This window comes from Dryas octopetala, chromosome 7 (assembly GCF_963921425.1).
Source record: "Dryas octopetala chromosome 7, drDryOcto1.1, whole genome shotgun sequence".
Lineage (NCBI taxonomy): Eukaryota > Viridiplantae > Streptophyta > Magnoliopsida > Rosales > Rosaceae > Dryas > Dryas octopetala.
In genome coordinates, this window is record NC_141372.1 from 19,590,299 (window position 1) to 19,617,871 (window position 27,573).

Below are 27,573 nucleotides of genomic sequence, written 5' to 3' on the forward strand. Positions count from 1 at the left end.
TCAAATGTAAGTATCAAGATATATCTTAAAAGTTAAAACAAATGAGCGTATATGGGAACTGCAATAACTAAAACAGATAGCATTATAACAATATGAGGGCAAGATTGAATTAATTGTTTCTTTATAATGCATTAGCACATAGCAACATCAAATGGGCATGAAGAATGTGTAATGGTACTCCTCAAGTATGCTTGTAACATACACGTAAGAGGTAATTGATAATATACCATTCTTATGCTTTGCAGTGCATATGTTACTTCATCCCCAAGAATAAAACTATCTCCTTGCTACTTCTCTGTTCTTAAACTCATCACCTTATAATATGTACATGGCAGACATAAATGGTAACACAGCATTATGGGATGCTATTGCATCAAAGCACCATTCTATATTCCAGATTCTCTACTGCTTCGCTGCAATTTCTGATCCATACACCTCCGGTGATCTTCTATGCACGACTGCAAAAAGAAATGATCTGACCATGATGAAGGAACTCTTGAAGCATGAATTAAATGTTGACTCACAGGATAGCCATGGGAAAACAGCAGTACAAATAGCCATGGACGAAAACAATGTAGACATGGTAAATTTGCTAGTGATGAATGGAGCAGATGTCACAAACGCATCATCAGGTTAAGCTTGGACTCCAGGTAGGGGGAATCCTCACACCCTGTCTATGAGACTTTTATTGTGTGTATGTATGATAATAAATATTGTTGCGAGTAAAAATGCATTGTTTTTGCTTGTCATATCGTATGGATTTTCGTGTGTTAATTGATTGATGATCTGAAAGTAAATGGTTGTATTTTTATAACCTTGGGTTCGATTCCCTAAACTTCCGGAAGGGATTTGTACGGACGAGCTAGTTGAATGTTCGATAAGGAGGCTAACTTATGAGTTACTAATCGGAGATGGCTACTCCCGCTACAGTACCAAACTTTTGCTTGGTAAGCGTAGTTGTTGGTATTTTGGTAATGAGAGGGGTGTGTTAAAGGGAAAGTTTAAATTTTAGGAGAGAGTGATTCGGTGGGTAACTGCTGAACGAAACCGACGGGTTCGGCACTGGTTTGCCCAACCACCTGCGCCCATTTTTTTTTTGTAGTCTACTTAGGCGAGAGGAAAGAGGAAAGGGGAAATGAGAGAGAGAGAGAGAGAGAGAGAGAGAGAGAGAGAGAGAGAAGAAGGTGGTGGTGGTGGCTATTTTGGTGGTGCCGTGGTGGTGGTACATGCGGAGAAAGAAAGAAGGAAGAAGGTGGTGGCTCATGTAAGGGGAAGAATAAGAAGAAAAAAAAAAAGGGGGGGGGGGGGGGAGGGGGTGTGAACGAGAGATAAAAGAGAGGGAAAGAAAGGGGTTGTGTGGTCTTTTTTCTTGGGTGTATTTTTTTTTTCATAGGGGTGTGCAAAAAGAAAAAAAAAAGTGTGCAAATAACAGCTTTTTATTTTTATTTTTTTATTTTTTATGGGTTATTTAGTCTGTTTAGACGGGTTATAACATTAGCCCTTAGATCTCATTAAAAGAGATCCAGGCAGCCTGCCCAATCCCTTATTTAATGTTAGGCTTATTCATACCATTGCCCCTGTAAGATACACTTTTTTTCACTTTGCCCCCTGAAACTTAAATTCTCTCAGTTTGCCACCTGAACTTCAAACAATTGTTGCAAAAAACCCTATACCGTCAACTCTGTCAATGTTTCTGTTAAAAAAGCTGATGTGGCACCTATATGACATGGGTGGAACCCTTTTCTAGTTATGTAACATCCATGCAGACACTAAAAATTATAAAAAATATGATTATATGAGTAAGGGACGTTGCAAATTTCGAGCTTAATGTCAATTTTTTATAATTTTTAGTGTCTGTATGGATGTTACATAACTAGAAAAGGGTCCCACCTATGCCATATAGGTGTCACGTCATCTTTTTTAACGGAAAAATTGACAGAGTTGACGGCATAGGGTTTTTTGCAACAATTGTTTGAAGTTCAGGTGGCAAACTGAGAGGATTTAAGTTTCAGGAGGCAAAGTGAAAAAAGTGTATCTTACAAGGGCAATGGTATGAATAAGTCTTAATGTTAAATGAAGGATCCTTTAACTGAAGGGGGCTGCATATATGAATTATCTATTTTTATTATCATAAAAGCCGTCAATATCCGCATATACATTATATATACATCTAAAACTGTATTAAATCAATTTGTTGTGCCTCCAAAATCAAAATCAGTTCATCTTTCAAAAATTAAAGTTTTATCGATCCTCGTGTAATTAGTTACACTATGTTTAAGCAATAAGAAATGATCTTACTCTCAAGGAGATGGAGATCCCATTCCCATATCTCAAACGATTCCTCAAATGTTGGGCCAAGGGAGGGGAACAAAATGTACGAGGAGCATTGCAAGATAAGCCTTATGCCTCTCCATTACCATACCATATACATGAACCTAGTAAACTCTTCATGTTGGGCATCTGATTTGAGAAACTCCATCTTCAATGTATAGAGATGGGTTGCTCCTAATTGTTGTGTTGCACAAAGCTTTCGGTTAGCTGTCAGTCCCTATTGCTATTGTCCTTCGTGGCTTATGGATTAGGAATATACAGCCTCTCTCTAGGCTTCGCTATCGCTAATGTATGATAAGTCAATTAACTTAAGAACCCTGTGAGAAAAGTTAGTCAATTAGGATTACTTAGGTTTATTTATTATGTTTGGAAGTAGGGTTTCCAAAGTCAGCTTAGGATGATTTTATGTTGTTAGGATAAATTTGTAATAAAAAATGAGGTGTCCAGTTTGGCATGGTAAAAATAGCACCAGTGCACCACCCTTAGAACTTAACAAAGTCTCACCAAGGATTTGCAACAACAAAAGTGAGAAGCCAAGACTGTTAAGTAAAGCCATACTTGTTGATTTCTCACAATATCCCAAGTACAACTACATGAATGCAGTAATATATGCATTAAAAAAAAAAAAAAAAAAAAAAAAAAGAATGAATTTCATGTATGACAACTTGACAAGTCTCTTTTTAATAAGGCAATAAGGTACATGTTAATTCAAGCCCTTGGCAGTAGGCATATCTGATCTGGCTTGGTTAGCAAAAAAAATATTGGTACAAATTTGTGACATCTCTTTCATTCTTTCCTTGGTTCCTATGAGAGGGTGGGGGCTGGTGTTAGATCTTACCCTCCAAATTTGATGGAAGTTACATCCGATCATATTCACTACTCCAGCAAAATGGTATAGAAAAAGGCTGTGCCTTCTGCAGGAACAGAGGGCATATTCTGATGGTCCCTCAAGCACGTGTGGTAATTTTTTATACAATTTTTACAGCTGGTGACAAAACTGAAATCCTTGTATACATCCACAAACAATTATCCACATGGCTCTTCAAATGCTAGATATGCAAGAGATTAACATTCAGACAACAGTACGAGCTCTTCTCTGAGCTTCTTCCAAGTCCTTCAAGAACCTGCATTCCCAGCCAAATAATAATTGGATCAGAGAACATCTTATATTAGACAATTTGGAATACCCTCAAACAATTACAACATATGATTAAAAACCTCTACGGTATATTTATACCAAAATCCCTTTGTTTTAAGAAACAACTGTCTGCCCACCATCACAACTTCCCATTCTCCAGGATTGGTTAGGTGAGTGAAATGGCTCTATTACCATCTTGAAGATTCCTAGGAACTAAAATTGTAGATGAATTTAATTCACACAGAATTAATAATGCAACCCCAAGTACCACAACTCAAGATTTAGAAAGGCTAAAAGTAATAATGCCAAACTAATAGTTCCTTAAACTTGCATCCAACACAAGAACGAAGTAACTGGCACCAAGCCAGAGTATTTAAAACTAGTGCAGAGGTCCAAGCATTGACTGCAGCTAGCACAGCAATGTTAACTTTTTCACAATGCAAGTATTTATGTGAAATTCACAATGATGACCTGAAGCATACCTCTTAGAATTGAGAACCACAGAACCACCGAGTATAAAACGAATTCCAGAATTCATAGCATTCTGTAAAGCTACAGAATGAGACTCCTCATATGTTGTCCCGCCCACAATGAAATGACCACTTCTTGAGGCCTGCTTAGAGATAGTTTGCGTCATTCACAACATTAGCAAAATTATTGCAATTTTTTATCCTTACACTATCAGATTATAAGTTTAACAAGATGATGTAGAGGTAATTATAAGTATCATAGATCCATGGTTATCCGTTAGTCCTTTGGGATGCAAACCAGACAAAATGATGTGGGCCAGACAGTAGAAACAAGGTGGAGCAACTTGAGAGGAGAGGCCAAAGGGAGACTGAGCAGATGATAATTAGTAACAGCCAGGTGTTATATTTGAGTCATTTGAGATGACCAGCAAGAAACCTGGTAATTACCATAGGGTGTCTACAATTATGAAAATCATGATTCATGAAGTGCAAAGCAATCATGAAACCATAGGGATTAAATTTAGGGTCCGCTGAGAAGGCTAGGCCTACCTTCATCAGGTTGAGGTTGCCTGGTCTCCTCGATGACCTCCTAACTTGTTCAGAAAGCAATGATTTATAAGAGTCCTGATTAATAAACTAAATATTGAAGAATAAGCTGTCAATAAGCACCAGGCATGTATATAGAGCAGCACCCAAGAAATGGGCTCCAGCCACCATGCATAGAACAGAGTGTCAAAAGTGCAGCAGCTTCATTTTCAATGTTCCCAAGGTTAAGACTCTTGAAGACATGAAATTCCAAACGTAGTAAACTTCTCTCTAATCCCAAAACACAACCACACTATTTGAAATTGGGGAATATACTGATGTAGGCTTGCATAAATTGAACCCCATCTACATCCTACCTAGTTTAAACAAGGGCTAACAGTTTGACATTCTCATCGTATTTCTGATTAGATGACATAATTTGAGATGGCTTTAAGCTTGTAAACTGTTGTTCTCTCATACAATATATAATCTCGGATAATAAAATTGGAAGTTTTTACTTATTAGAAAATACGATCAGTTTGGGGTAGGTTAAGAATATCCTGGAAGACAACTTGTGTTATATGTCAATACTTCAGGTACTGCCTGCTTAAAATGAAACAACACAACAATCCCCAAATTGCAGCTAAATTATAACTTATAAGTGCTCCCCAGCAATTATTTTAATGAAAAAAACAGCAACAAACCTGCCCTGCTGAAAGTGATTTCCAACAAACGGGTAGTCCACATCTCTCAGCCGTCCCTTGGTAATACTTTCCATAGTTTGGAAGAGAAGAGGCTGGTGTTGTGTGTAGACATTCTCAACCCCCTACAGCATTAGTTAAAATTCTCTATAAGCTTATAAAGCACACCCTACAATAGAAAGTAGAAAGTATAACTTTCCCAAACAAACCTTAGCCCACGAGCCATGTTAAGTGCAATATTTAAGAAATCTCGATTTCCAAAAAGATCCCCTGTTCGCTTATCAACACCAGCTTGCTTTAAGAGAAACTGGACAAGCTGTAATGCCAAAATAGCCAATTTATTAAAACCCATGGATAAGTCTAGTAACCAAATTAAAGGTACATGACAGCTTTTGGCATAATTACTGCTTTGATTGAGCCTCCCAAAGAAGGGTCAATCTCCAACAAAATTGGATGACAACAACTGAAATAGACATAGGACAAAACAGAGTCTCCATTGTTAGTTATCTGAATAAAGGTAGCATATGAAGAAACCTCAAGTGACAAGGATTAGGAATGGATGATTGCCACTTAAACACTATGTAACACCCGCCCCCCCCCCCCCCCCCCCCGCCAAAAAAAAAAATATATATATTAATAATGAAGGAAAAGAAAAAACACAATAGGGCTAAAGGATCTAAACAGGGGTTACAATATTGGTTACATACCCTAGGCTTGTACTTGGCAGACTTGGAAGACAGTTTGTTAAATAACTGCATCAGTTGCACAGGGCTCTACTTCTCATAGCGTAAAGCATACAACATGACAAGTCGTAGGCGGTCAATATCAGATACACTTTCATTGTTTAATAGATTTGTTACTGCCTGCAAAGTACATAGGAAAAAGAGGTGGTTGTTTTCAGATTCAAGTTTCTGTGGAGGTTAAACTCAGTTGCTATCTCAAAGTCAATAACTTAAAAAAGTATATCGTACAGACTAAAAAGCTCAAGACCAAATTCTAATATAACTTGTGACAAGAAGAGTAAATATGGCAAACGAACACAGACACACTCATCGCCGTTCTTGTGTCAACTTCATAGCACTACTTAAGTCACGTGGCTTACATGTGTTTCATGAAAAAGGTATGCCATTTTTCCATGGTAGTTCCAAACTGTCCAAATGTCATCAGATGGTTATGATCTCAGGATAGGCCCTCTTCATTTAAAAATGATCTCAAGGGAGAGAAATCAAATCAAATGCATGAAATTCTGTCTCAGTTTTTTTTCCTTGTTAAACATTGACCTTTAAAAACTTGAAATTCTTTCTGAAATTCAAATGCTTTAAATTTTATTACGCTCTAGAACATTAGTTTCAAAACTGTTGAACATCCCCAATAAGCAGACGGTAATAAAGTAAACAATCATATAAAAAAATTATAGACATGTTCTCTGCTCCTTGTATGACTGGACCCTCTGCCCACTCTGCATGTATGCATGATAAAAAGAAAAAAAAAATTCGAAAATTAATATTAAAAAAAACAATTGGAAAAGAACAATTTTCCCCATAGGTTTTAAGGATAAGTAGAAAAAGTAGTTGTAGACTTGTAGTGGGATAACAAAGAGGGATAAGGAGGGACAGAGGAATGAGAATGTGGGAGAAGTGGTTTCAATTTCTTTTTACTTATTCTTTTACACTACCTCAAAAGCTGCCTCATGGCCACCATTGCAAGCCAACTCCTGTTCTGTTTGTGAAACAACATAAGTTTTCGCTCTTCAACTAGCTTGCTCATTTCTGTTACCAGCGCCACATGCTTTGAAACATTTCCGTGCATCTTTCTGTACTCGGGGTAATTGTCAACAAATTTGGCCATGCCCTCTGCAACAAGTAAACCATTTAAGTATTTAATTACATATGATTTCCTTTAACCATTGTTCCCCGTGACAACAGTTGCCAAGCACAACAAGTCATGAATCTGAAATTTTCATATTTGCGTCCTACGAACCTATCGTCTGAATGTTCTGGTTACTTTTTGAAATTTGCTGAAATTCATCAACCAATTGCTTGATGTTCATCCCAATATCACCAAAGTTCTCGTACATGTTTTTTTTGAAAAAAGCATCTTGTTCTGATGACAGCACAACCTCCTATAAGCACCAATATCACAAATGTAATAGTTTAGCAATAAAAATTACAAACACAAAGATGTGCATTATAGGAGGAAAATACAGTTCAACCTGTTGATCCTTTGGAAATTTTCCAATGCTTCTTAAGTCAACTTTGTTGTCTTCAATACCGATCAATTCGTGAACCATTGCCTGTACTATAGTGTAACCAAAGAGCACCATTTAAATTTCTAGTGGTTTTATCCAATTGTAATTTAAAATGGTTTTATCCATTTTAAAAAATCCAATGATTTTGTTTTTGAAATGAAATGAAAGTGAAGAAATAGTAAAAAAGAAGAAAACAATGTTTGTAGCTAACATGCAAAACCAATTAGAAGTGTGGATAATGTCAAGCAAAGAATTCATCATGTCTAGACATTAGAAAGCACGCAATAGAGTACAAATCTATACTGCAATAAAGCAGACTTTGAAGGTTTTGGCAAAGCTTCAAATCTCATAATATTTCTGAAAACCTAGTTGATATTTTTCTCAATGAGAAATAGAAAAGGATACAAGTTGAATGTGCTCCACGGGGTCAATTTCTTTGTTTTTCTTTTTTCTTTTTTTTTAAGAAACAACGTTTATTAACCAATAAAGTAAAAGAAATAAAAAACACACATGCAGTGGACAAAAAGTCCACCCCAAAATTACTTGCAGAACTACAGTATAACAAAAAAGACTCACAAATTGAAGAAAATCAAGGGTAAAAAAAAAAAAAAAGCAGCTCGTTTTAGCTCTCTCAATCACAGAGAATCTCTATCTTCTACAATAAATTCATTTCGACCAATGTATCTTCAGAATTTTTATTTTTATTCTGAATTCCTTTTTCAAAAGAAATGAAACTGCCCTTCAACCTTTTTTACTTATAATATCAATAGCAGATTTTGAACAACAACAAGAAACTGGTGCTGACATGATGTATAAGTGGATTTTTGACTGTGCTGTTCAGCCATTACAAAGAACAATAATGAACATGGATAATAAAATTGACACCAAAACCAAGAAAACCAATTGTTAATGAAATGGTGTGAAAAGGCAGATCAGAAAAACAAATACGAGCCAAAAAAAGGAAAAAAAAAAAAAAAAAAGAAAGAAAGAAAAGCTGGTTGGCAATCACAATCCTCGCTCCCTTCTGTTTTGCACCGTAAGCAAGCGCCTTGCCAGCATCTCTGGCACCAATGACAACAAACAGCCTACCAGCTAAAGGTGAACTAGTCATACTTCCACTATTATGTGAACCTGTGAAAAAGATGTGGGAACCCAGAGCACCTTACAGAAAAATTCTAGCCATAATAAAGAAAGAAACATAGCTAGTACAACATAATAGAAACCTCGCAGTCCATCTTCAATAGCAGAAATAGCGCCAACGTAGTCTGCATTGAATCCAAATAACTTCCCGTCAGTTGGTCTCCTCATAATGCAATTAATAGCACCTATTAACTGAATATTGTGATCAAGATAGAAATCCCATTAATAAGTATGTATATGACTCAAAAAACAAAACACATGTATAAGCATGACTCACATGTCAGCCGACTATTCAGACAAAGAATGTCAGCATCGTAATATTAACTGTTTATACACTACCTTGCAACTGGATCAACCTCATCACAGTACTTAAGTGCAGCTTCCTTGTGAGGAATTGTAATGCTGTGTTGGAAACGAAGACTACACACTGTGATCTTGATGTAAAAGAGCAGAACAAACTGTATACAGCTACTATACAGTTGCCAATTGGATTTGGACAGCTGGATCCCACCTAGATCAGGCGCAAGTGGTCTGCTGCACATCTGCCCGCAGGGCCCATGGCACCAGACACAGGGGAACAAGCTTGAGCCACCTCTCTCTCTCTCTCTCTCTCTCTCTCTTCCCATTAGCAGCTTCTGCACATTGGTCCCGCCACTTTTTTGGTTCCAATGTAGGTCATTTGTCAAATTCCAATTCATTTTTTGACCCACTTTTTGCCAAGTCAGTTCCATAATTGTCATTTGAAACCCCATTTTGAATTAAATTGTCATTTGACAACCCATTGCACATAGGACAGACACATTTCAATTCCTTCCATTTTCAACACCAACAAAGCATGGACTCCTCATTTCGAAATCAATGAAATGTAATATATTGCATAACTCATTCATACATGGATAAGAATGCTTCCCAGCAACAAAAGCTGTTACCTTGTTTCTCACTTCTATCCAACTACAACCAGGCATTTTCTTCACCCCTTGTTCAACCATCATCTTCCTAACCATTTCTGCTTCCTTCCATTGTCCACTTGCACAATACAAATTTGACAGTAGCACATAGCTTGTCTCTTTATGTGGTTCTAATATTTTCATAGTTTCACCCAAATATCTTCCAAATCCTATGTCCCCCTGTACAGAGCAGGCTCCAAGCAGAGTTTCACATGAGCTGGTCTTAGCACTACCTACTTCTGAATAGTTATCAACCAGCTCCTTGGCTTCTGCTAAGTGACCACCTCTGCCTAGCATATCCACCATGCATGCCACATGATCCATTCCAGGAGAAAGCCCATAAACTGACCCCATTGTTTCAAAAAGCACATGACTTTCCCCTATAAGTCCTGAATGGCTGCAAGACATCAACAAGCCAATAAAGGTCACATTATCTGGTTTTACTCCATTTTCCACCATTTCTTCAAAAAGCTGTAGAGCTAGGATAGCTTTCCCATGCAATCCAAATGCAAACAACATAGCATTCCAAGATACCAGATCCTTGTGAAATATATTTCTGAATGCATGGATTGACCCTTCCAAGTCCCCACATTTAGCATACATGTTAACTAAACCATTCACGATAAAGACATACGCATGGAAGCCATACTGAATTATGCAACCATGGATCATTTTACCATGTCCTAGTAATGCCAAGCTTGAACATGCATGAAGGACAGCTCCAAATGTGAAATCATCTGGTTGGAGACCACTTCTCAACATATCAACAAAGAAGCTAGCAGCTTTGTTTCCATGTCCATTTCTTGCATACCCTGAGATCATAGATGTCCATGAGACAACATCCCTTTCAGGGGCTCGCTGAAATACAAGAAGTGCTTCGTTGGTATTCCCCAATTTCATGTAGGTATCAATCATGGCATTCCAGGACACCTGTGTTAGAGTTCCAATGGACTCAAAAACCTTTACTGCATTGCCAAGGCAACCTAAGTCGGCATAAAAACTTAAAATCGAGTTCTTTACCTCTATGGAAGAGCCCCAGCCACTTTTAATGATAAAAGCATGCACCATGCAACCACACCAAAATTCTAAATCCTCAGCGCAGGCATTCATGATTGCACTGAAAGTCCACTGATCCGGCTGACACAAACTCTCATTCATTTCCTTCAACAAACCCAAACATGACTCCACCTCATAACATCGTGCATAACCCAAAATCATAACATTCCAAGCTATCTCCACCCTTCTTGGCATCACATCAAACACTTTACGCGCAATGCCAAACTGGCCAGAGTTTGTTAGCGCAAATAAAAATGAACACCAAGTTACTTCATTCCTAAGTTTCATCTCTTCAAACACTCTGCTAGCACTAGAGGGATTCAAACACTTCCCATACATATCAATAAGCGCATTGCTAACCGGCAAGTAAGACTGGTAACCCAAAACTGTTAAGTAAGCATGAACTTTGGTTCCAATAGGAAGCTCGCATGCGCCAGCACACGCGCTTAAAGTTGCGGTGAATGTGAAGTGATCGGGCCTAGTGTCAGAGATTCTCATGCGGCGGAAAAGAGAGAGCGCTTCTTGGTGAAACCCCAGTTGGGTATAGCTAGTAAGCATTGCGTTCCAGGCGATTGAGTCCCTGTAAGGCATTTCATCGAACAACTTGCAAGCACTTGCTATCTGACCAACCCTTGCAAGGGCTGCTATCTTTGACGTAGTTTGGCACAAGGTTTGAATGCATGTCATCGGGAATTCTAACAGAAAGCCATTACCCTACAGTCTACACGAACAAGCCGTTTTGTGTATGAAGAATGCTACAGATAGTAAAAAAGAGAAAAGGACCGAACCTTGCAACTTGCAATGGCTGCTATTTTGACGTAATTTGGCACGAAGTTTAACTACATGCCATTCTATTTGAGAAATTCTAAAACAAGGGCACAAGGCCACTAACCTGCAAAAGCCCCTTTTGTGTAGGAAGATACACCCGTACACGCAGCAAAAAAGAAATAACTCCAAGGTGTTGGAGGTAGGGGTGGACACGGGTCGGGTTTGGCCCAAACCGCAGACCTAACTAGGGATGGCAAAATTCCCCGCCCCCGAAAATCCCCGTGGGGACCCGCCCCGATTAAGCGGGTATGGTAATACCATCCCCATCCCCGCCCCGCCCCGTATACCCGTTTAATAAAAATATTATATTACATAATTATATTTTAATTTATTTTCTTAATTTTTGTTGCATATCTTTAAAATTTAATAGTGTTCTTTTTATGATTTAGTGTTATTGTAATATAATATGATGAATTTTAGTGTATTTCATCTATTATATTATATATTTATATTAATTTGATATGTTATTAATAAAAAAATTATTTTTTTGAAAATAATAGGGGCCCCGAATACCCCCGATGGGGACCCGATTACCCGGCGGGGCGGGTATGGTATTGGCAAACCCGCCCCGAACCCGCCCCGTTGCCATCCCTAGACCTAACCAATACCCACGGGTTCACATTTTGGCAAACCAAACCAATCCAATTGAAAGATAGAAACCAAACCAAACCAAACTGATGTGGTCGGGTCGGGTTGGGCGGGTTGGACGGTTTGTAAAATACCGTGAAAAATGAGGAAACTAGCTGGAAGGTTCGAACACAAGACCACTAAGAAAAGAAGACAACACCTTATCCACCAGACTGCCAATGTTTGGTTATTTTATTCTTACAATAAATATATTTATACATATCTAATATATTAGACTAATTGAATATTCACTTAAATATAATATATTCTTTATTCTTACAATAAATATATTTATACATATATAATATATTAGAATAATTAAATATATTTCTTTGTGATTCACTGACTTAAGTGAATATTCAGTGTGGTAAGGATACAAACCTATATATAAATGTTTCATATATCAACTTATATATAAGGAAATGTTTCATATATACAAACCTATATATAAATGTTTCATATATAAACCTATATTGGTTATTAATTAGTTTATGGAAATGTAAACCTATATATAAGTGTTTTGGGGTTAGGGGTTTGGTTTTTATATATACTAGTATACTATATATATACTAATAATCTAATATACTAGTATACTATAATATATAAATTATAAATTTAGAACAATTAGAAGGATGTCGGGTCGGGTCGAGTTGGGATGGGTATTTGAAAGATCAACCCGCAGACCAACCCATTTAAGGTCGGGTTGGTCGGTTTGTGCACCGATTCCTCTAAAATGTGGGATAGAAACCAACCCAATCCAACCCAATGTGGTTGGGTTGGTCGGGTTGGTCGGGTTGGAACGGTTATTGTGCACCCCTAGTTGGAGGGAGGAGTTGATTCGAAGGTAAACTAGACCACCCAAGTTCGAATCTCAAATTCGACTCTTTGAGCCGGATAATAAGGGAGGTAAAATATCTTGTGAATGACTTAGGTCCGACGTGGATTGTCTGCTTTTAATCTGCCCAAGGGATTAGTCTAGTGCGCGAAAACTGACACATGACACTTTCGGTTACAAAAAAAAAAACCATGTGAGATGGATAAGATAAATGTTGTTAATGTTGTACTTGCAATGGTATTAAAACAAAAACAAAAGGAAAGAATGAAATTAATTGAAAATTTGACCAAGTTCAAAGAAAAAGACTAATTACAACTTACACCTTGACGTTTTGGGTGATTTAGAACTTAAACCATATTTTTCTAATTTTTTCAATTTAGTACTAAAGGTTTTAATTTTGACACAATTTGACACGACTATTTGTCTGACCGTCATATCCAACATTAAATGCTAACATGTTACATGTGGTGCCCACATTTTGGCCAACTTGTAAGACTAACCAACATCTCTTCAGGGCCTGTGAGATCCATACAAGTTGTTGGTAGGGTTGCTACCTCAATTGATAGATCCCATAGTCAGGTAATTTTAACTTATACTTTTTGTAGGTAAGCCATATATACAATATTTAGATTTGTGGTTGGCTAAAACGTGGGCCCTCACGTCACACGTTAGCATTTGACATTTAAATGATAGTCAGATTAACGATAGTGGCAAATTGTATCAAAATTAAAAGTTTAGATACTACATTGAAAAAATTAAAAAAATAGTGTGCAAATTATGAATACCCCAAATCTCATAGGTGTAATTGTAAAATGTTAATTGAAACTTTTATTTAAGTATATTGAAATGTCAATGAGCATCAAGTCTCCGTTTATAGGAAGAGGTTGTGAGTTCGAATCTTACGGACGACAATACAAGTTATTGGTCTAGCAATGTTTTTCTTTATTTCTTTTGAAAGATATCTCCAAGTTCCAATTTTTCATTTCCCAATATAAAAGAAATAATTTATTGAAAAAAGTAACCCGTTAACATAACTTTATGCCAAAAAAATAAAAACAACACATTTTTTTAACAAAAAAAAATTGAGAAAAATTATGCATTTATAAATACATCAAGGTCACGTCATAAATGAGATGAAGTCACAATGTGGGTTAAGATGGAGATACGATCTTACAACCCATTCATCAACCTCATTTTAAGGGGTCATTCTAGCAATAAATCTTTTTTTTTTTTTTTTGTAGATTTTATGTTTATCTTTAAGCTGCAAAAAAATTTTCTTATTTATTTTTAAGCCATAAAACATGGAGTGTCCAAATGTTCATTGTGATTTTTTTGTTTACTAGTTCAAAACGTTACATTTTCACATAAAGTAGAGTTACAGTTTTAGTTAATTTATTTTTACATTCTAATTAGATCTTATGATTTAAGACTTAAAGTTTAACTTATTGGAGCCATAAATTAGGATGTACTCCTTCATCATCCTAAGTTTTTGATTAAAATCTTATGGCTTTTTCAATTTTGATTGTATTGATGAGTTTGCATTTCGCATCACTTTATAATACTAATTCTTTAACCTAGAGTGTTAGAACTCGATATTTTGTGTTTGTTATCTTGTTTTTGTGTTTTCAGGTCAAATGAAGCATAAATAGGAAAAATGAGCAAATGAAGTCGTTTTGGGACATTTCCTGGTCACACTAGGAAAATGGGTCAATTCTTGGTCAAACTAGGAAAAGAACTGAAATCTTAATCAAATGAGGATTCCTAATCACAAGAGGAAACATCAAGTCCAGAACCATCATTGTCAAGCCAGAAATGAGAAATTCTAATTGGAACAGGAATTCCTGGTTGAACTAGGAAACCTAACCCTATTAGGGAAAAGAGTCCTAATGAGACTAGGACTCTAGGGGCAACATGGTCATTACGAGAAGTCAAAATGGACAAGAAATCTTACATCTACAAGGAATCCTAGTTGGACTAAGAAAGGGTGGTCAAAGTCAACTTAATCAAGTCAAGGTTCCAGAAGCTTCTAGAAGGCAGTGGACATCCATAGAATCAAATGGAGGGAATAAATGAATTCGAATCCAAGGGGAAATGAGGGGCGAAATTGGAAGTCAAAGTCAATAGTCAAGGGTCGACTATGACATGTCATGAAGTCAAATGGGCCATGGGCCTAAGTGAATGTCGAATGCAAGGTGGCAGCTCATGCATGCATGCGCATGCCATGCACTCCATGCGCCAACCCTAGCAGCCCAAGAAGCCCATCATGCCAAGTCCATGTGGCAGCCCATGTGCATATGTGTAAGTAAAACCCTAAAGGCCTATGCATAAGTCACTTAAGCCCAAGGAGCCAAGCCCATGTCGCACACCCTAGGATTCCTAACCCTAGCCTTGCCTCACAAGGATTTATCTCTCACCTCTATATGCCATGCACTCCATGCGCCAACCCTAGCAGCCCAAGAAGCCCATCATGCCAAGTCCATGTGGCAGCCCATGTGCATATGTGTAAGTAAAACCCTAAAGGCCTATGCATAAGTCACTTAAGCCCAAGGAGCCAAGCCCATGCCGCACACCCTAGGATTCCTAACCCTAGCCTTGCCTCACAAGGATTTATCTCTCACCTCTAAGTTTAGGGTATAGAAATGAGGTTTAGAGTTTCGAATTAGGATTTTTAGTTAAACGATTTGATTATAACATTCAAATATATACAATATTTCTTTTATAACAATCCTCACTTAGTGAGGAAAATATTACTCCATACATAGTATGCCATTTATTAAGTAATACAACTGGTATAATAATGAACTCAGCACAATAAATTATTATTAATTAATATATTTGTTGTAAATACTGGTATTTAGTGGATGTCCACAATTATGTATTTGAGGTTTATTTGTAAGGATCCATATCTTTTCCTAAACTCCCTAATCTTCTAACCTAGCTAATCTTTTAATTATATTAAATCCTAAGATACACACTCAGAAACTTGTATAATCAAATAATCCTAAATTATGTATTTAGTTTTTGAGTGGGGATATGCAATCGATTGTGGTGGTGGTGTGATTTTTTTTGTTGCCATAAAGTTTTTTTTTTTTTTAAAGTATATCTTAATGGTTTTTAGATTTTTTATTTGTTTTTTTTTTTTTTTTTTATGTTCTATTATATGAATCGATTGAAATACATTTTAAGTTAATAGAAAATCTGAGGGCATGTGAGGGTAGGTGCCTAAATGGACAAAAAAAATTTCAAGTGGTACACATGCACATGCCCAATAGTTTAGGTGGTAGTGCCAACTACCAAGAAGCTTTTTTTTGTTAAAAAATGACATTTTATATCTTAGAAAAGTATAAGATGAACCTATATCCTATACCTTAAAAACACTAAAGACATGTTTTTTTAAAGGGAAATTTTCATTTAGATTCTTTAATTTAATAATTTACTGAATAAAGCCTTATAACTTTTAAAATTATAACTAAAATCTAATAATATTGTAACAATTTCATATTACATAAATTTGGTCCATTAGTTTCAATTTTTTCATACATACCAGATGCCGAGCCTTTGGAAGTCATTTTCGAGTGTTCGGTAGTGTATTTTTACTTTTTCTCAGTTCCTGGTTTGTCAATTTTTGGGCGCAGCTTTCACAAATCTCATTATATATCTTAGAAATGTATGAGGTGAATTTGTACCCTATACTCTCAAAAAATAAAAAAATAATTACATATTTCTTTGACAAGACAAATGGTCAAAAAACTTTATTTAGAAAAAAAAAAAAGATTTTATTTGAAAAAAAAAGTCATAAGGTTTTTTTTTTTAATAAAAAATGTTAAAAGGACTAAACTCTAATTTTTTATTTTTTAAAATAATAATGGTCATTAGTCAAAGTACTTTATTTAGAAAAAAAGAAATGTTTCATTTAAAAAAAAAATTATATAATTTTTTTTTCAAATACAAAATATTATAAGAACTAAACTCTAATTTTTCCTTTAAAAAATAAAAAAGTGTTCCCTTTTCCCCTCGTTCCATTTCTCTCTTTTCCCACTTCTTCTTCCCTTTCTCTCTCGTCTCACTCTCCAGAATCCAGATCGATCCCTCCGCTGCAACTCCCTCATTTCATTTTGCAGTTGAATTTTGAGGCACTTGAGGAACTTAATCTTTGTATGAGTTTTCCTATTTGCTGGTCTTGGCGAAAGAAATGTAGGGTAATTGGGTACTGGTAGTCTTCGTCTTCTTCAGGTGCGCCTCTCTCCGTTTATTTTCCATTCAACAGCTACTAAAGTTTAGGCATTCTATATTTAATTATCTATATATGCATTTTCTTGTATGGAAATATCCCAAATTGTCATGGTGTGGTTTCAAAGTTTGATATATTTTCTCTCATTTATGTAAGCAAAATAAAGTATGTGTTTCTCTAAAATTTGTTTCCACCAAGAATAATCTGGAACAGTGTATGAAGCCAAACAACTTCGTACGGTATGTTATGTATTTTCTTAATATAGTTTGCTTCTTTATTATTGTTTATTTATCTGGTAATTCCCATCAATTGGAGTTTATTGTTTATGCTTTTTGTTTGCTTTCCCAAAATTGAATAAGGTTGTTCTATTATTAACTAAGACACTGATAATTCACATTGAGTGGTCTCCTAGATTTTGAACAAAGATTTTGTTATTTTTTATCTATGAATGTTTTTTGTTCTTTCTTCAGTGGAGTTTGATTTTTATTTTTTTCTTTTCAGTTCCCTGTCATTTGTTATTGGGGTATATTTTTAATCAAAAAAAAATTATTTAAAGCGTGTTTTTCTTTGGAGTACACTGTCAATTGTTGGTGGGTATTTTTTAATCAAAATATTTGTTTTTTCCAAAGGATTTTGTGTTTTCAAAAACTAATTAGGGTAATCAGATTGAAAGATAGTTTAATGTAATTAACCTTGAAAGATAGTTCCAGAAGTGACAGAATGAACTGTATTCATCTTTTCTATGTGCATGCAATTTTTCCTTTTTAAAGTTTATGATTAACGTGGATGACAATGTTCATTTTCAGGTTTTGAATGTTAAAGATTTCACTGTATTTGTATCTGGTTGCAAAGGATAAAACTTTTAGGGTCTACCCAGACAAAAGCTAAATTGATTTGTGTCTGGTTATATAGTCATTGACATTGTAGTAAGTAGCTTTATTATTGTCCTATATGTGCAAAGTTTACAGGGAGATTTAAGTGCTGGGTTTTGGTGAGTTTTTGAATTCCGATGGAGAATAGTTCAGCAATATCATGCCCTTCAACTCCTCGTTGGAACTCCGAGAGGCCATTCCTCACCGGCCGCTTTCACCAGGTTCCCATTTTTCCTTTACTCTTCACTTCAGTATTCTCTCTCTCTCTCTCTCTCTCTCTCTCTCTCTCTCTCTCTCTCTCTCTCTCTCTCTTTCTCTATGAGGTTTGCAAATGCCACTCAAATCAAACTTTTTTCATTTTTTGCTTCAGGAAACCAAAACGACGTCGCGTTTCGCTGATTCCAAGGGCTATTCCATTGATTCCCTCACGTAATTATTATATACAACATCTTCATGCATTGCATTTACATTTCTGTTCATACGCTTCTTTTCTTTCTTTAATTGAGAAAATAATTTTGGAATTTGCAGCCTGGGATTCGAAAACCCCATTGGTTGTTACAATGCTGCTGTTCAGGTGAGTTTGAATTTGAATTTTGAAATTTTGAAATTTTTTGGATGAAATGAATGGTAGTCGTACTTATGATGATTGTTGCATAAGTAGGAACTTGTGGTCATCGATGACCTCTTGTCTGCAATGGTTGGGATTCAAGGACGCTACATTTCGATCAAAAGGGTCCACGGAAAGGAGGACAGTTTCTCTTTTCAAGTTGATGCATCCATGGATTTAGCTCTTCAGGTATGAATTATTGGAATCTCTTTGTTGTTTTTAGTCTTTATTATTTCTATTAATTTTTTTTATTTGAAAAGAAACAAACTTGGTCTTTAATATTATCACAATTTTATTATTCTTTTTTTAACTGAAATGTTTCAGGAATTTGCGAAACGTGTATTTCCTCTGTGTGAGAGCTTTATGCTCATTAACCAGTTTGTTGAATCAAGATCTCAGTTCAAGAATGGCTTAGTGAATCATGCCTTTGCTGCTGCATTGAGGGCGCTTCTTCTAGTAGGATTCCCCTTCTTCCTATTTTAAGTCCTTTATACAAGTTCTGCTTGTTTCATTAACATGTGATGTGATTGCAATATTTGCTATTTGTTCACTCTTCAAAATGTGGATTTTTTACTTTTCCTACAGGCAGCCGTTTTCGGTCTGGTTGTGTTATTTTAAACTAAAACCTAGTTAATCACCGCTCCATTTCTTTCCAATCTGACCTAATGCTCACGGGCAAAGGAAAGGATAAAATATGGGATAAAGAAAATGATGCATAATTGATCTCGTCAATTGAATACCACCTTCCAACTTTTCGGTATTAGGATTACCAGGCCATGGTGGCACAGCTTGAACACCAGTTTCGACTTGGAAGACTGTCCCTACAAGGCTTGTGGTTTTACTGTCAGGTTTGAGCTTCTCTGAGACAAATTTAACCAGTTTTACGTTTTGTTTTTTAAACTAAATGGGTTCTCTAATCTCTGTTGTAGCCAATGTTGGGGTCCATGCAAGCACTATCCATTGTAATACATAAGGCTTCAGCTAATAATTTGGCAGGTTCTGCAGTTCTTAACCTCCTGCAGAGCCAGGTTAATCTTTATGTCTGCGTTTCTCTAAATTTTGGCTGCTTCCTTTGGAACTAATAAGCGTTCTCATCACTTTTATCTCTTTCTCACCTATTGTTTTATTGCTAATGCATACTAATCTGTTCTTTGAAATATCCAGGCTAAGGCCATGGCCGGTGATAATGATGTAAGGTCATTGCTAGAAAAGATGGCGGAATGTGCTAGTAATGCATACCTCGGCATATTAGAGAGGTACTCTTTGGCTAGTCTACTGTCAACTATTCTTTGGTTGTGAAAATTGCAACTTTCCCCCACCAACTTGTTATACATCTCTAGTTGAACGTGGCTGGTTAATTGCATGAGCATAATTACTACAATGAAGCAGACACTTTTATTCCCATCAACTAAGTTTCTTCTATGTTCTTTAGTACTATATGGGAACAAGAAGTATTATTTCCTCCTATCAAGACAAATGCAATTCCTTTTGCTGCTTAGTCATCTTTTATATATTTCTATAAATTAATATATATATATATATATTTCTTTTTTTTTTTTTGGATTGGGGGGCGGGGGGGAGCGGGGGTAGGTTATTTGGGGAGCCTCTATCTATTTGTAAAGGAATGAGATAGATAGAGTCTGTGGGCAATTGTACTAGACAAAAACATGTTTCTGACCCCAAAGTTATCTTTGTGCAACACAATTGACACTATAGGTATCTTTGACAAAGGGATTAGGAAATAGAAGACCTTAGTTCCACTTAGGCCTGTAAAAATGGTTGAGCCCTATGGGCTTGCTTAGAGTTAGGGATTTGTTGGTACGGCATGGGCCAAGCTTTTCTGGTGCAGCCCAACCCGGACATCAAAATATAGGCCCAGCCCTGTATTACGGCCCAAGCCTTTACCCAATGTTTTCTTAGAGTCTGTTTATTGGAAGTTGTTTTATTGCTTAACCTTGGATTTGAATTTGGATTCTACAATTTTCCCACCACATTCCAATGTTGCTTGAGCTGTGGGCTTTGTTTAGTGAAAAGTTACAGTTAACAATTTATAATAAATGGCCTGCTAGCATGGCCAAATAGACTCTCCCATGGGTTCAAAACTGTCTCCGCCCATGGGAAGGGCGTAGGACAAGGCTATTTGATCAGGGCTCAGTGGATCTAGGGCCTGGACCACCCCTCTGTTGGATAGGTTCAACCCATTTTACAGGCCTAGTTTCACTATTTTCTATTCATCTCTGATGAGGAAACTAGCATATTTGGTTAAAAAACTAATTCTATTTAGAAAAAGTTTCTAAACTTTCTATTCTATGTGTCAAAATTCCATCATACTTCTTTACAATTAGAGGTGTAAAATGGGCCATGCCATGCAGGTATGATCCATTTAGGTATGGCCTATTTGTGGTTATTTCTCGTGTTGTGACTTGCCTTAGCGGTGCCCCTTTTATTTTGCTTCTCGAGCTTGGTTGGTTGGATTGTTTTCATGTCTCACACAGTTCATGATGTGTTTGTTCATGGAATGGGCCCATGACGTGTCATGCCTGGCACAACATTGACCATGTTCTGTTGTGTCATGTTAGTCTGTTTTATAGATGTTATGCCTGTATCGTCTTCATGCCTTCCTGGCCTGCTTACACTTCTATCTATTGTATTGCTCTCTATGAAATAATTTGTGTACAAAACTATGGTGTTTATTTGTTCATGCGCATTTTGTTGTAGTATTTATGTACCTTGTTTCTAGATATGCAATCCTCAAATTATTTTTTACTTGGATTCATTATCTTAAATCTATTTTAATGTGGAAGGAGATATTAGTTTTTTTTTTTTTCTTTTCTTGTAGGTACTAATGGCTTTGAGTATCATTTGCACAATACTTTATTCCTCATTTTGATTGATTTCAATGTTTGGAAATGAAAATTACTTTTAGGTGGGTTTATGAAGGAGTCATTGATGATCCTTATGGTGAATTTTTCATTACCGAGGACAAATCTCTTCAAAAGGTATATCATCTGTTTTCACAATTGTGAGTGCATCAAATTTATGCTTATTACGTTACAATTTATAGAATTTTACAGGAAAGCCTCACTCAAGATTATGATGCCAAGTACTGGAGGCAACGTTACAGCCTCAAGGATGGAATTCCTAGCTTCCTTGCAAATATTGCTGGGACAATTTTGACCACCGGAAAATATCTAAATGTCATGAGAGAATGTGGCCACCATGTTCAGGTTCTGGTTATCTTTTTTTTTTTTTTTTTGTAGAGAAAAAGAAATGAAAAAATCCCTTTGCCTCCCATGTGGTTTTATTATTACACGTCATTGACTGGATTATATGAATAGGTCCCTGTATCAGAAAATTCGAAATTGATGAGCTTTGGCTCAAACCACCGTTATCTTGAGTGTATAAAATCTGCTTATGACTTTGCCAGCAGTGAGCTCTTAAATCTCATCAAAGAAAAGGTGAGGTTCAGTTTGTCAGTATATGGTTTTCCTGTGCATCTTCTTTGGTGCTTTCTTGTATTTCTTGTATGATTACATTCATGCTGCATTATCTTCATTGCAATTATTTATGTTGTTGATCATCTTCCCTCTTTCCTTGTGTAGTATGATCTGATGGGAAAGCTACGATCTATAAAGCACTATCTTCTTCTTGATCAGGTATATTGTTTTATGACCAATGAACTTGGAAATAGATAAATTATATAATCTAATTTAGTACTAACTTGATATATGTCCTAAAACTAAAACTATTTTTGGGTTTTGTCCCGAATTTTCTATTTAGGTCTGTTGAATTTTTTTCCATGTCATTATTTTTTGGTATGTTTTCATTTTTTTGTGAGGAAAACATAGTTTTTCGGAAAAAGAAGAAAATATTGTGTTTATGAAAATATTAGTTAGAATTCATGAAAAATTGGTCATGGTTAAATAATTGTACCATGTTGTGATTAAGAATCGATCAATCATGTTATACTTTGCAGAAGCTTATCTTTCTTTTGAGTTTTTATTACAAAAATCATGTTATCCATGATCAATGGAAGGGGGCAAATGATGGTGTCTATTGCAGGGTGATTTTTTAGTTCATTTTATGGATATTGCTCGAGATGAGCTTACGAAAAAGCTTGATGAGATTTCTGTGGAGAAACTGCAGGTTTGGTCTTCTCTCTTCATCAAGTCCCTTAGCAGGCAAATAATTCTCTTTGTTTGCATGTTGGAGATAACCGAGATGTTTAACTGTTTTTTGGCTAAATAGTCTCTACTAGACCTTGCTTTGCGTACCACAGCAGCTGCAACAGATCCTTGTCATGAGGACTTAACATGTTGCGTGGTAAACAGCTCTATCCTTTTGCTCGCATATGAAAAATTTATGTATATGATCTAGCATTAATTAAAAATTTTCACCCTTTTGCTTCAGGAAACATCTTCTTTGCTTAAAAGACTGGGGACACTTAAAGACCGTGAAAAGAGCAGGAGCATTCTTGATGATAATGATCTAGAGGGGCCAGCGAGCATAACTGGCCTTGAGACATTTTCTTTGAATTATAAGGTTTGTTAATACTAGATTTTCTTTTCAACTTTCCTTTTATATATGTAGAAAAACTGTGATTTCCCCACTTCTGTTTTCTTTTTGTTTGTTCAGTCTAAGTTATTGGCCCAGCAGTATGTGTAATACTGATAATGTATCCTGAAGAGTTTATAATCCAAATCCTTCTTCCCCCTCCCTTTTCTGGATCAGTAGGGATTGCATGAGACCTTTTCTCCAAAGAATGCAGTAGATAGATTGTATGAATTACTTGACATGATGTATATTTAGAAGGGCGCTCTTCTTGGTTTGACTTTTCTCAATTGGGTCTTGCTCTTGAAAATATGCATATGATGCCTTTTTTATCTCATCCTGCACCATAATCAAGCCATTTGTCTTTGATTTGTTTTGACTGTTTGGTTCTTTTTCAGATTCGGTGGCCATTGTCTATAATTATCTCTAAAAATTCCCTAACAAAGTACCAGTTGATTTTCCGCTTTCTTTTCCACTTTAAGCACGTGGATCGCCAACTTTGTGCGGCATGGCAAGTGCATCAAGTATGTGGGCTAGAATCTTTTTCATGAAATGTAGCCAGGCCATATAACCTCATTTCTGTGTTTAATTCAATGTAAATATGTACTTGCAGGGAGTTCGTGCCCTTAACATACGTGGAACTGCTATCTCCAGATCATCTCTGCTGTGTCGTAGCATGCTTAAATTTGTTAATAGCCTTCTACACTATCTAACATTTGAGGCAGGTTTTACCTTTCTAATTGCTTTTTTTCCCGGGATGCCTTTGCCATGCTATAGCTGTAGTGTAGTGCTTAATTTTCTTTTGTTTTTCCCTTTTTTTTTAAAGGGTTTACTTCTTTGTTTGGCCATTGTTGACACAAACAGCATGGTACATTCTTTTACAATTCCAAATAGTGAATTTTCATGGGAAAAATTGAATCTGATGCTCGGGTATGCTTGCAATTGATCTGCACCTCTATGGATTGTAGATTTAAATATGCATGTTATATATATTTTCTTTCCTTTTAATGTATGATCTTTGTTGCATTACCTTGCGCTTTAAAATATGTAGCATGCTATATGATTTTTATTTGTAGTTGAGTGATAAAGTATGTCTGCAAGTTATATCTGTCCATTCAAGGCTCTTTAGAGATATATGGCTGGGTCTGGAGGGGTCCGGGGTTTGTTCTGTCCCGTTGACCATAAAGAAACAGAAGAAGCTACTGTCCAACCTTAAGAAACCCATCTTAGTTTCTACATTTTCTGAAATATATTTTCCTAGCAATGTTGAGAAAATTACTGGACTTATGTTTTTTCACAACAGAATTTCTTGTTTACAGGTTCTTGAGCCCAATTGGCATGTGATGCATAATAGACTTCAGACTGCAAAGAGCATAGATGAGGTCTGGTCTTCCTCTTATAGAAATTGCATTGTCTTCACTTGAAACAAAGAAAAATGGAATCTTTTGGCTGAGAAGGAGAAGGAGAATGCCATTTATTCTAGGACATTCTGATAGATTCCACAGTGTTCCCCTAGAGAAGCTCATGTTTGTCTTACAAAGTTCTTCCTGATACAGGTTATCCAACACCACGACTTTTTCCTTGACAAGTGTTTGAGGGGATGTTTGCTTCTTTTGCCTGAATTTCTCAAGGTTTGTTCTTAATATATGCAATCATACATACATAACTAGAAATAGAGGGATACAATATAAAAGAGGTGACTAAAAATAGAGGGGATTCTATATAGAAGAGTTTTGAGAGCTCTCGTCAATAGGAAAGAGAGGACAATTTTAATAAGGAAATCTGGATAGGGAAGGAAATGCAAAAGACCAGATATGTTTGATATAGGAAAATAGTAAGAGCATAGAAAAGTTCTAGCATCGCACCGGCCTTCGGCACCACAAATCTTGGACTGACTCCAAGTCAACTCATGCTTCACACAGGGAACACATACTTTAAAAGCTTACACAGTAATCCCTTTAATAGGCTCTTCGGTACATGAATTAGTGAATCATGACATCTAATACATTGATCATGTGATGGAGACTCGAAAACAAAGAACCTAAAATATATGTGTAAATTGCACTTATTACTTAAAAAAGGTGCAGAGACTCTTAATCATATGGTGCTTGGTACTTGGATGGGCTTATTTACTATTTCAATTGTCCCTGAAGGTACTGGATGAGCTTATTTATTATACTTTGAACTTGGCTCCTTCATCAATGCTGTCCCCCAAAAAGTTCTGTAATAACTACTTTAGTCATATCCCTTTGATTATCCATAGGTCTTGAAAGAGTGATTGAATGGTTCACTCTTGATGCACCTTATACCATCAAAAAAGTCATATGAGTCTGTCCCACTCCCATATAACATTTAGGCTCCACTTGAATGGAGAGATTCAAAAGAATGAATTTGGATTTTGACATTGATTAGAATAATCATGGAAATACTAAATAAAATGGGTATGAAATGGCTAGATGCATAATACTAAATAATATTATGAATTTAAAATGACTAGATTCACTGAATCTTTTGAAATTCGTGCATTTCTTTTCATTTCTTTCCACAACTAACTTTTATACATTGTTAACATTATATTCAAACAATTTATCCATAAACATTCGATAAAATCCCTAGATTTGAAATCTCACATTCCAAATGGAGCTTTAGAGAATTTGACCTTTGAAGCTTTGTCAAATTTTCTGGTTTCTCATTACCAAGAATTCGACCACAGATTTTTCTCTTATCTCCACCAAGGGATGGATAATTTGAAATCAAAATCTAAATATTCATTTATAATCTGTAAGAAATCCAAAATGTTTTAAATCATGGCAGAGTGGGTTAAGACATGCTGAAATGGTGATTATATCTGTTTTTGAGTTCTAGAATCTGGACTTCGGTCTTTGCTTTTCCTCAATAGTGAGTTCTCTGAAATGCAGAAGGTAGAGAGGCTGAAATCACTTTGCCTACAATATGCTGCAGCAACTCAGTGGTTGATTTCATCTTCTATTGATGTTCCCAGCCGTCTTGAGTCTGATGGTTCAGTTGTGTCAGAAAAACCCAAGCAATCGAAATCACGGAGCCCATATCAGGCACTAAAACTAAGCTCCAGCAACAAAACTGTTACTGATTCTATTCTGTAAGATACACCTCTCTCTCTCTCTGGATCACATGCACCATCGTGCACACACACCTACTCCCCCTCCTCTTTCTAATACCCATTTATATTGCAGCAAATTCGAGAGGGAGTTTAATGAAGAGCTTCAGAGGCTGGGACCAATATTGAACAGTAGTTCTATAGCAGAACCGTATTTGGCTCATCTTTCACAGTGCATTTTAGGCATTGGAAATGAAAAATGAATTCTGGACTCTATTTCTGTTACTGTGATTTATGGAAAAGTTTTCTTGCTGTTGTGTTAGGCTTGTGGTTTTTTGCACGTCCAGAGTGTTTCAAGACTGCAAGTTAGGTACTTGTTAAAGAATTTCAGTTGGTACCTCTGTGTACTAGGGAAATTATGTTTTTTTTTTTTTTTTTTAAATGTTTGTTTTGGCGGGAGGGGGAGGGAGGCTGTGCTTATATTTACTGCTACTTTTCTTCTTCTTTTTTTTATTCTGTAATTTTTCTGTAAATGTTTGTATCTGGCTACTCATGAGGTGGGATTTGCTATTCTGGTCCACTGCTTGAAATCATTTTCTTAATCTAATGAGATTTGTCATCTCTCTTTGATGATATGGTGGTTTTGTGGCGGTTTTCTCATCATATTAAGGAGTCTCTTCAAAATTACTGCACCCTTTTATTGCAGTTTTCTCATCATCATATTATTATTATTATTTTTTATATAAGAAATGGAGATGTACATCATTCAATAATACATTAGATAGCCAAGTCGGGCCGTCCTCCACCCGAACTTGAAAATCTGGACACCCCATTTAGAACCTGCAAACATGCCTCACTCATATTTGATCCCACAATGTGTCAGCCCTGTAAAACTTAAATTACTGAGATAGATTGTGTGTTGTAATTTGTAAATTAAGCTTGAATTCAGTATTTTATATGATAATAGTACGTAATTTCTCCTTTTATTTTATTTTCCTCTATCACATTTTGATTATAGAAAGTAATTCTATAATTAGAGTGATTTATACTTTAATCCGTGATTAGTTTTTAATTTAATTTTAGATCGAGGTGTGAAAGTATATAAATGAAGTTTAAGGTATAGAAATGAGGTTTAGAGTTTCGAATTAGGATTTTTAGTTAAACAATTTGATTATAACATTCAAATATATACAATATTTCTTTTATAACAATCCTCACTTAGTGAGGAAAATATTACTGCATACATAGTATGCCATTTATTAAGTAATACAACTGGTATAATAATGAACTCAGCACAATAAATTATTATTAATTAATATATTTGTTGTAAATATTCGTATTTAGTGGATGTTCACAATTATGTATTTGGGGTTTATTTGTAAGGATCCAT

At 35.9% G+C, this 27,573-nt stretch overlaps 2 protein-coding genes across 15 annotated transcripts; one reads left to right on the top strand and one right to left on the bottom strand.

The window, feature by feature from the left end:
- Positions 1–2,965: 2,965 nt before the first annotated feature.
- Positions 2,966–11,417, bottom strand: LOC147280333 (Tetratricopeptide repeat (TPR)-like superfamily protein). Of its 11 annotated transcripts, XM_086251344.1 has the most exons (12): positions 8,893–9,349; positions 8,637–8,678; positions 7,378–8,544; positions 7,146–7,287; positions 6,841–7,018; positions 5,873–6,028; positions 5,577–5,628; positions 5,375–5,417; positions 5,169–5,290; positions 4,489–4,528; positions 3,952–4,082; positions 2,966–3,455 (listed from the first exon to the last, which is right to left on the bottom strand). In XM_086251344.1, the coding sequence occupies exons 9-12, from the start codon at positions 5,240–5,242 to the stop codon at positions 3,404–3,406; spliced, it is 297 nt and encodes a 98-aa protein (XP_086107470.1). In that variant the 5' UTR covers positions 5,243–5,290; positions 5,375–5,417; positions 5,577–5,628; positions 5,873–6,028; positions 6,841–7,018; positions 7,146–7,287; positions 7,378–8,544; positions 8,637–8,678; positions 8,893–9,349; the 3' UTR covers positions 2,966–3,403. The 11 variants fall into 11 exon arrangements, with proteins under 11 accessions (XP_086107470.1, XP_086107460.1, XP_086107461.1 ...); XM_086251334.1 differs by lacking the exon at positions 5,577–5,628 and having other exon boundaries at positions 5,375–5,481; positions 8,893–11,417; XM_086251335.1 differs by lacking the exon at positions 5,577–5,628 and having other exon boundaries at positions 4,489–4,563; positions 5,375–5,481; positions 8,893–11,417.
- A 5,428-nt stretch (positions 11,418–16,845) lies between these two features.
- Positions 16,846–26,777, top strand: LOC147280334 (gamma-tubulin complex component 2-like). Of its 4 annotated transcripts, none has more exons than XM_086251631.1 (22): positions 16,846–17,079; positions 18,039–18,170; positions 18,320–18,378; positions 18,478–18,523; positions 18,611–18,745; positions 18,881–19,012; positions 19,321–19,404; positions 19,486–19,584; positions 19,721–19,812; positions 21,483–21,555; positions 21,631–21,783; positions 21,895–22,014; positions 22,159–22,212; positions 22,619–22,702; positions 22,805–22,879; positions 22,967–23,098; positions 23,506–23,631; positions 23,721–23,828; positions 24,427–24,489; positions 24,664–24,738; positions 26,026–26,225; positions 26,320–26,777. In XM_086251631.1, exons 2-22 carry the CDS (start codon positions 18,087–18,089, stop codon positions 26,444–26,446), a joined length of 2,121 nt encoding a protein of 706 aa, XP_086107757.1. In that variant the 5' UTR covers positions 16,846–17,079; positions 18,039–18,086; the 3' UTR covers positions 26,447–26,777. The 4 variants fall into 4 exon arrangements, with proteins under 4 accessions (XP_086107757.1, XP_086107756.1, XP_086107759.1 ...); XM_086251630.1 differs by having other exon boundaries at positions 18,046–18,170; XM_086251633.1 differs by having other exon boundaries at positions 18,098–18,170; positions 18,608–18,745; positions 26,320–26,776.
- Positions 26,778–27,573: the final 796 nt, after the last annotated feature.

What these genes read in the sequence shown, in the direction of transcription:
- LOC147280333 (XM_086251336.1), bottom strand. Translation starts at nt 11,243, where the DNA reads ATGACATGCATTCAAACCTTGTGCCAAACTACGTCAAAGATAGCAGCC.
- LOC147280334 (XM_086251631.1), top strand. Translation starts at nt 18,087, where the DNA reads ATGGAGAATAGTTCAGCAATATCATGCCCTTCAACTCCTCGTTGGAAC. An exon ending in TATTCCATTGATTCCCTCAC is followed by an intron (nt 18,379 to 18,477) that starts GTAATTATTATA and finishes TGGAATTTGCAG; the next exon opens with CCTGGGATTCGAAAACCCCA. An exon ending in TACCTCGGCATATTAGAGAG is followed by an intron (nt 19,813 to 21,482) that starts GTACTCTTTGGC and finishes AATTACTTTTAG; the next exon opens with GTGGGTTTATGAAGGAGTCA.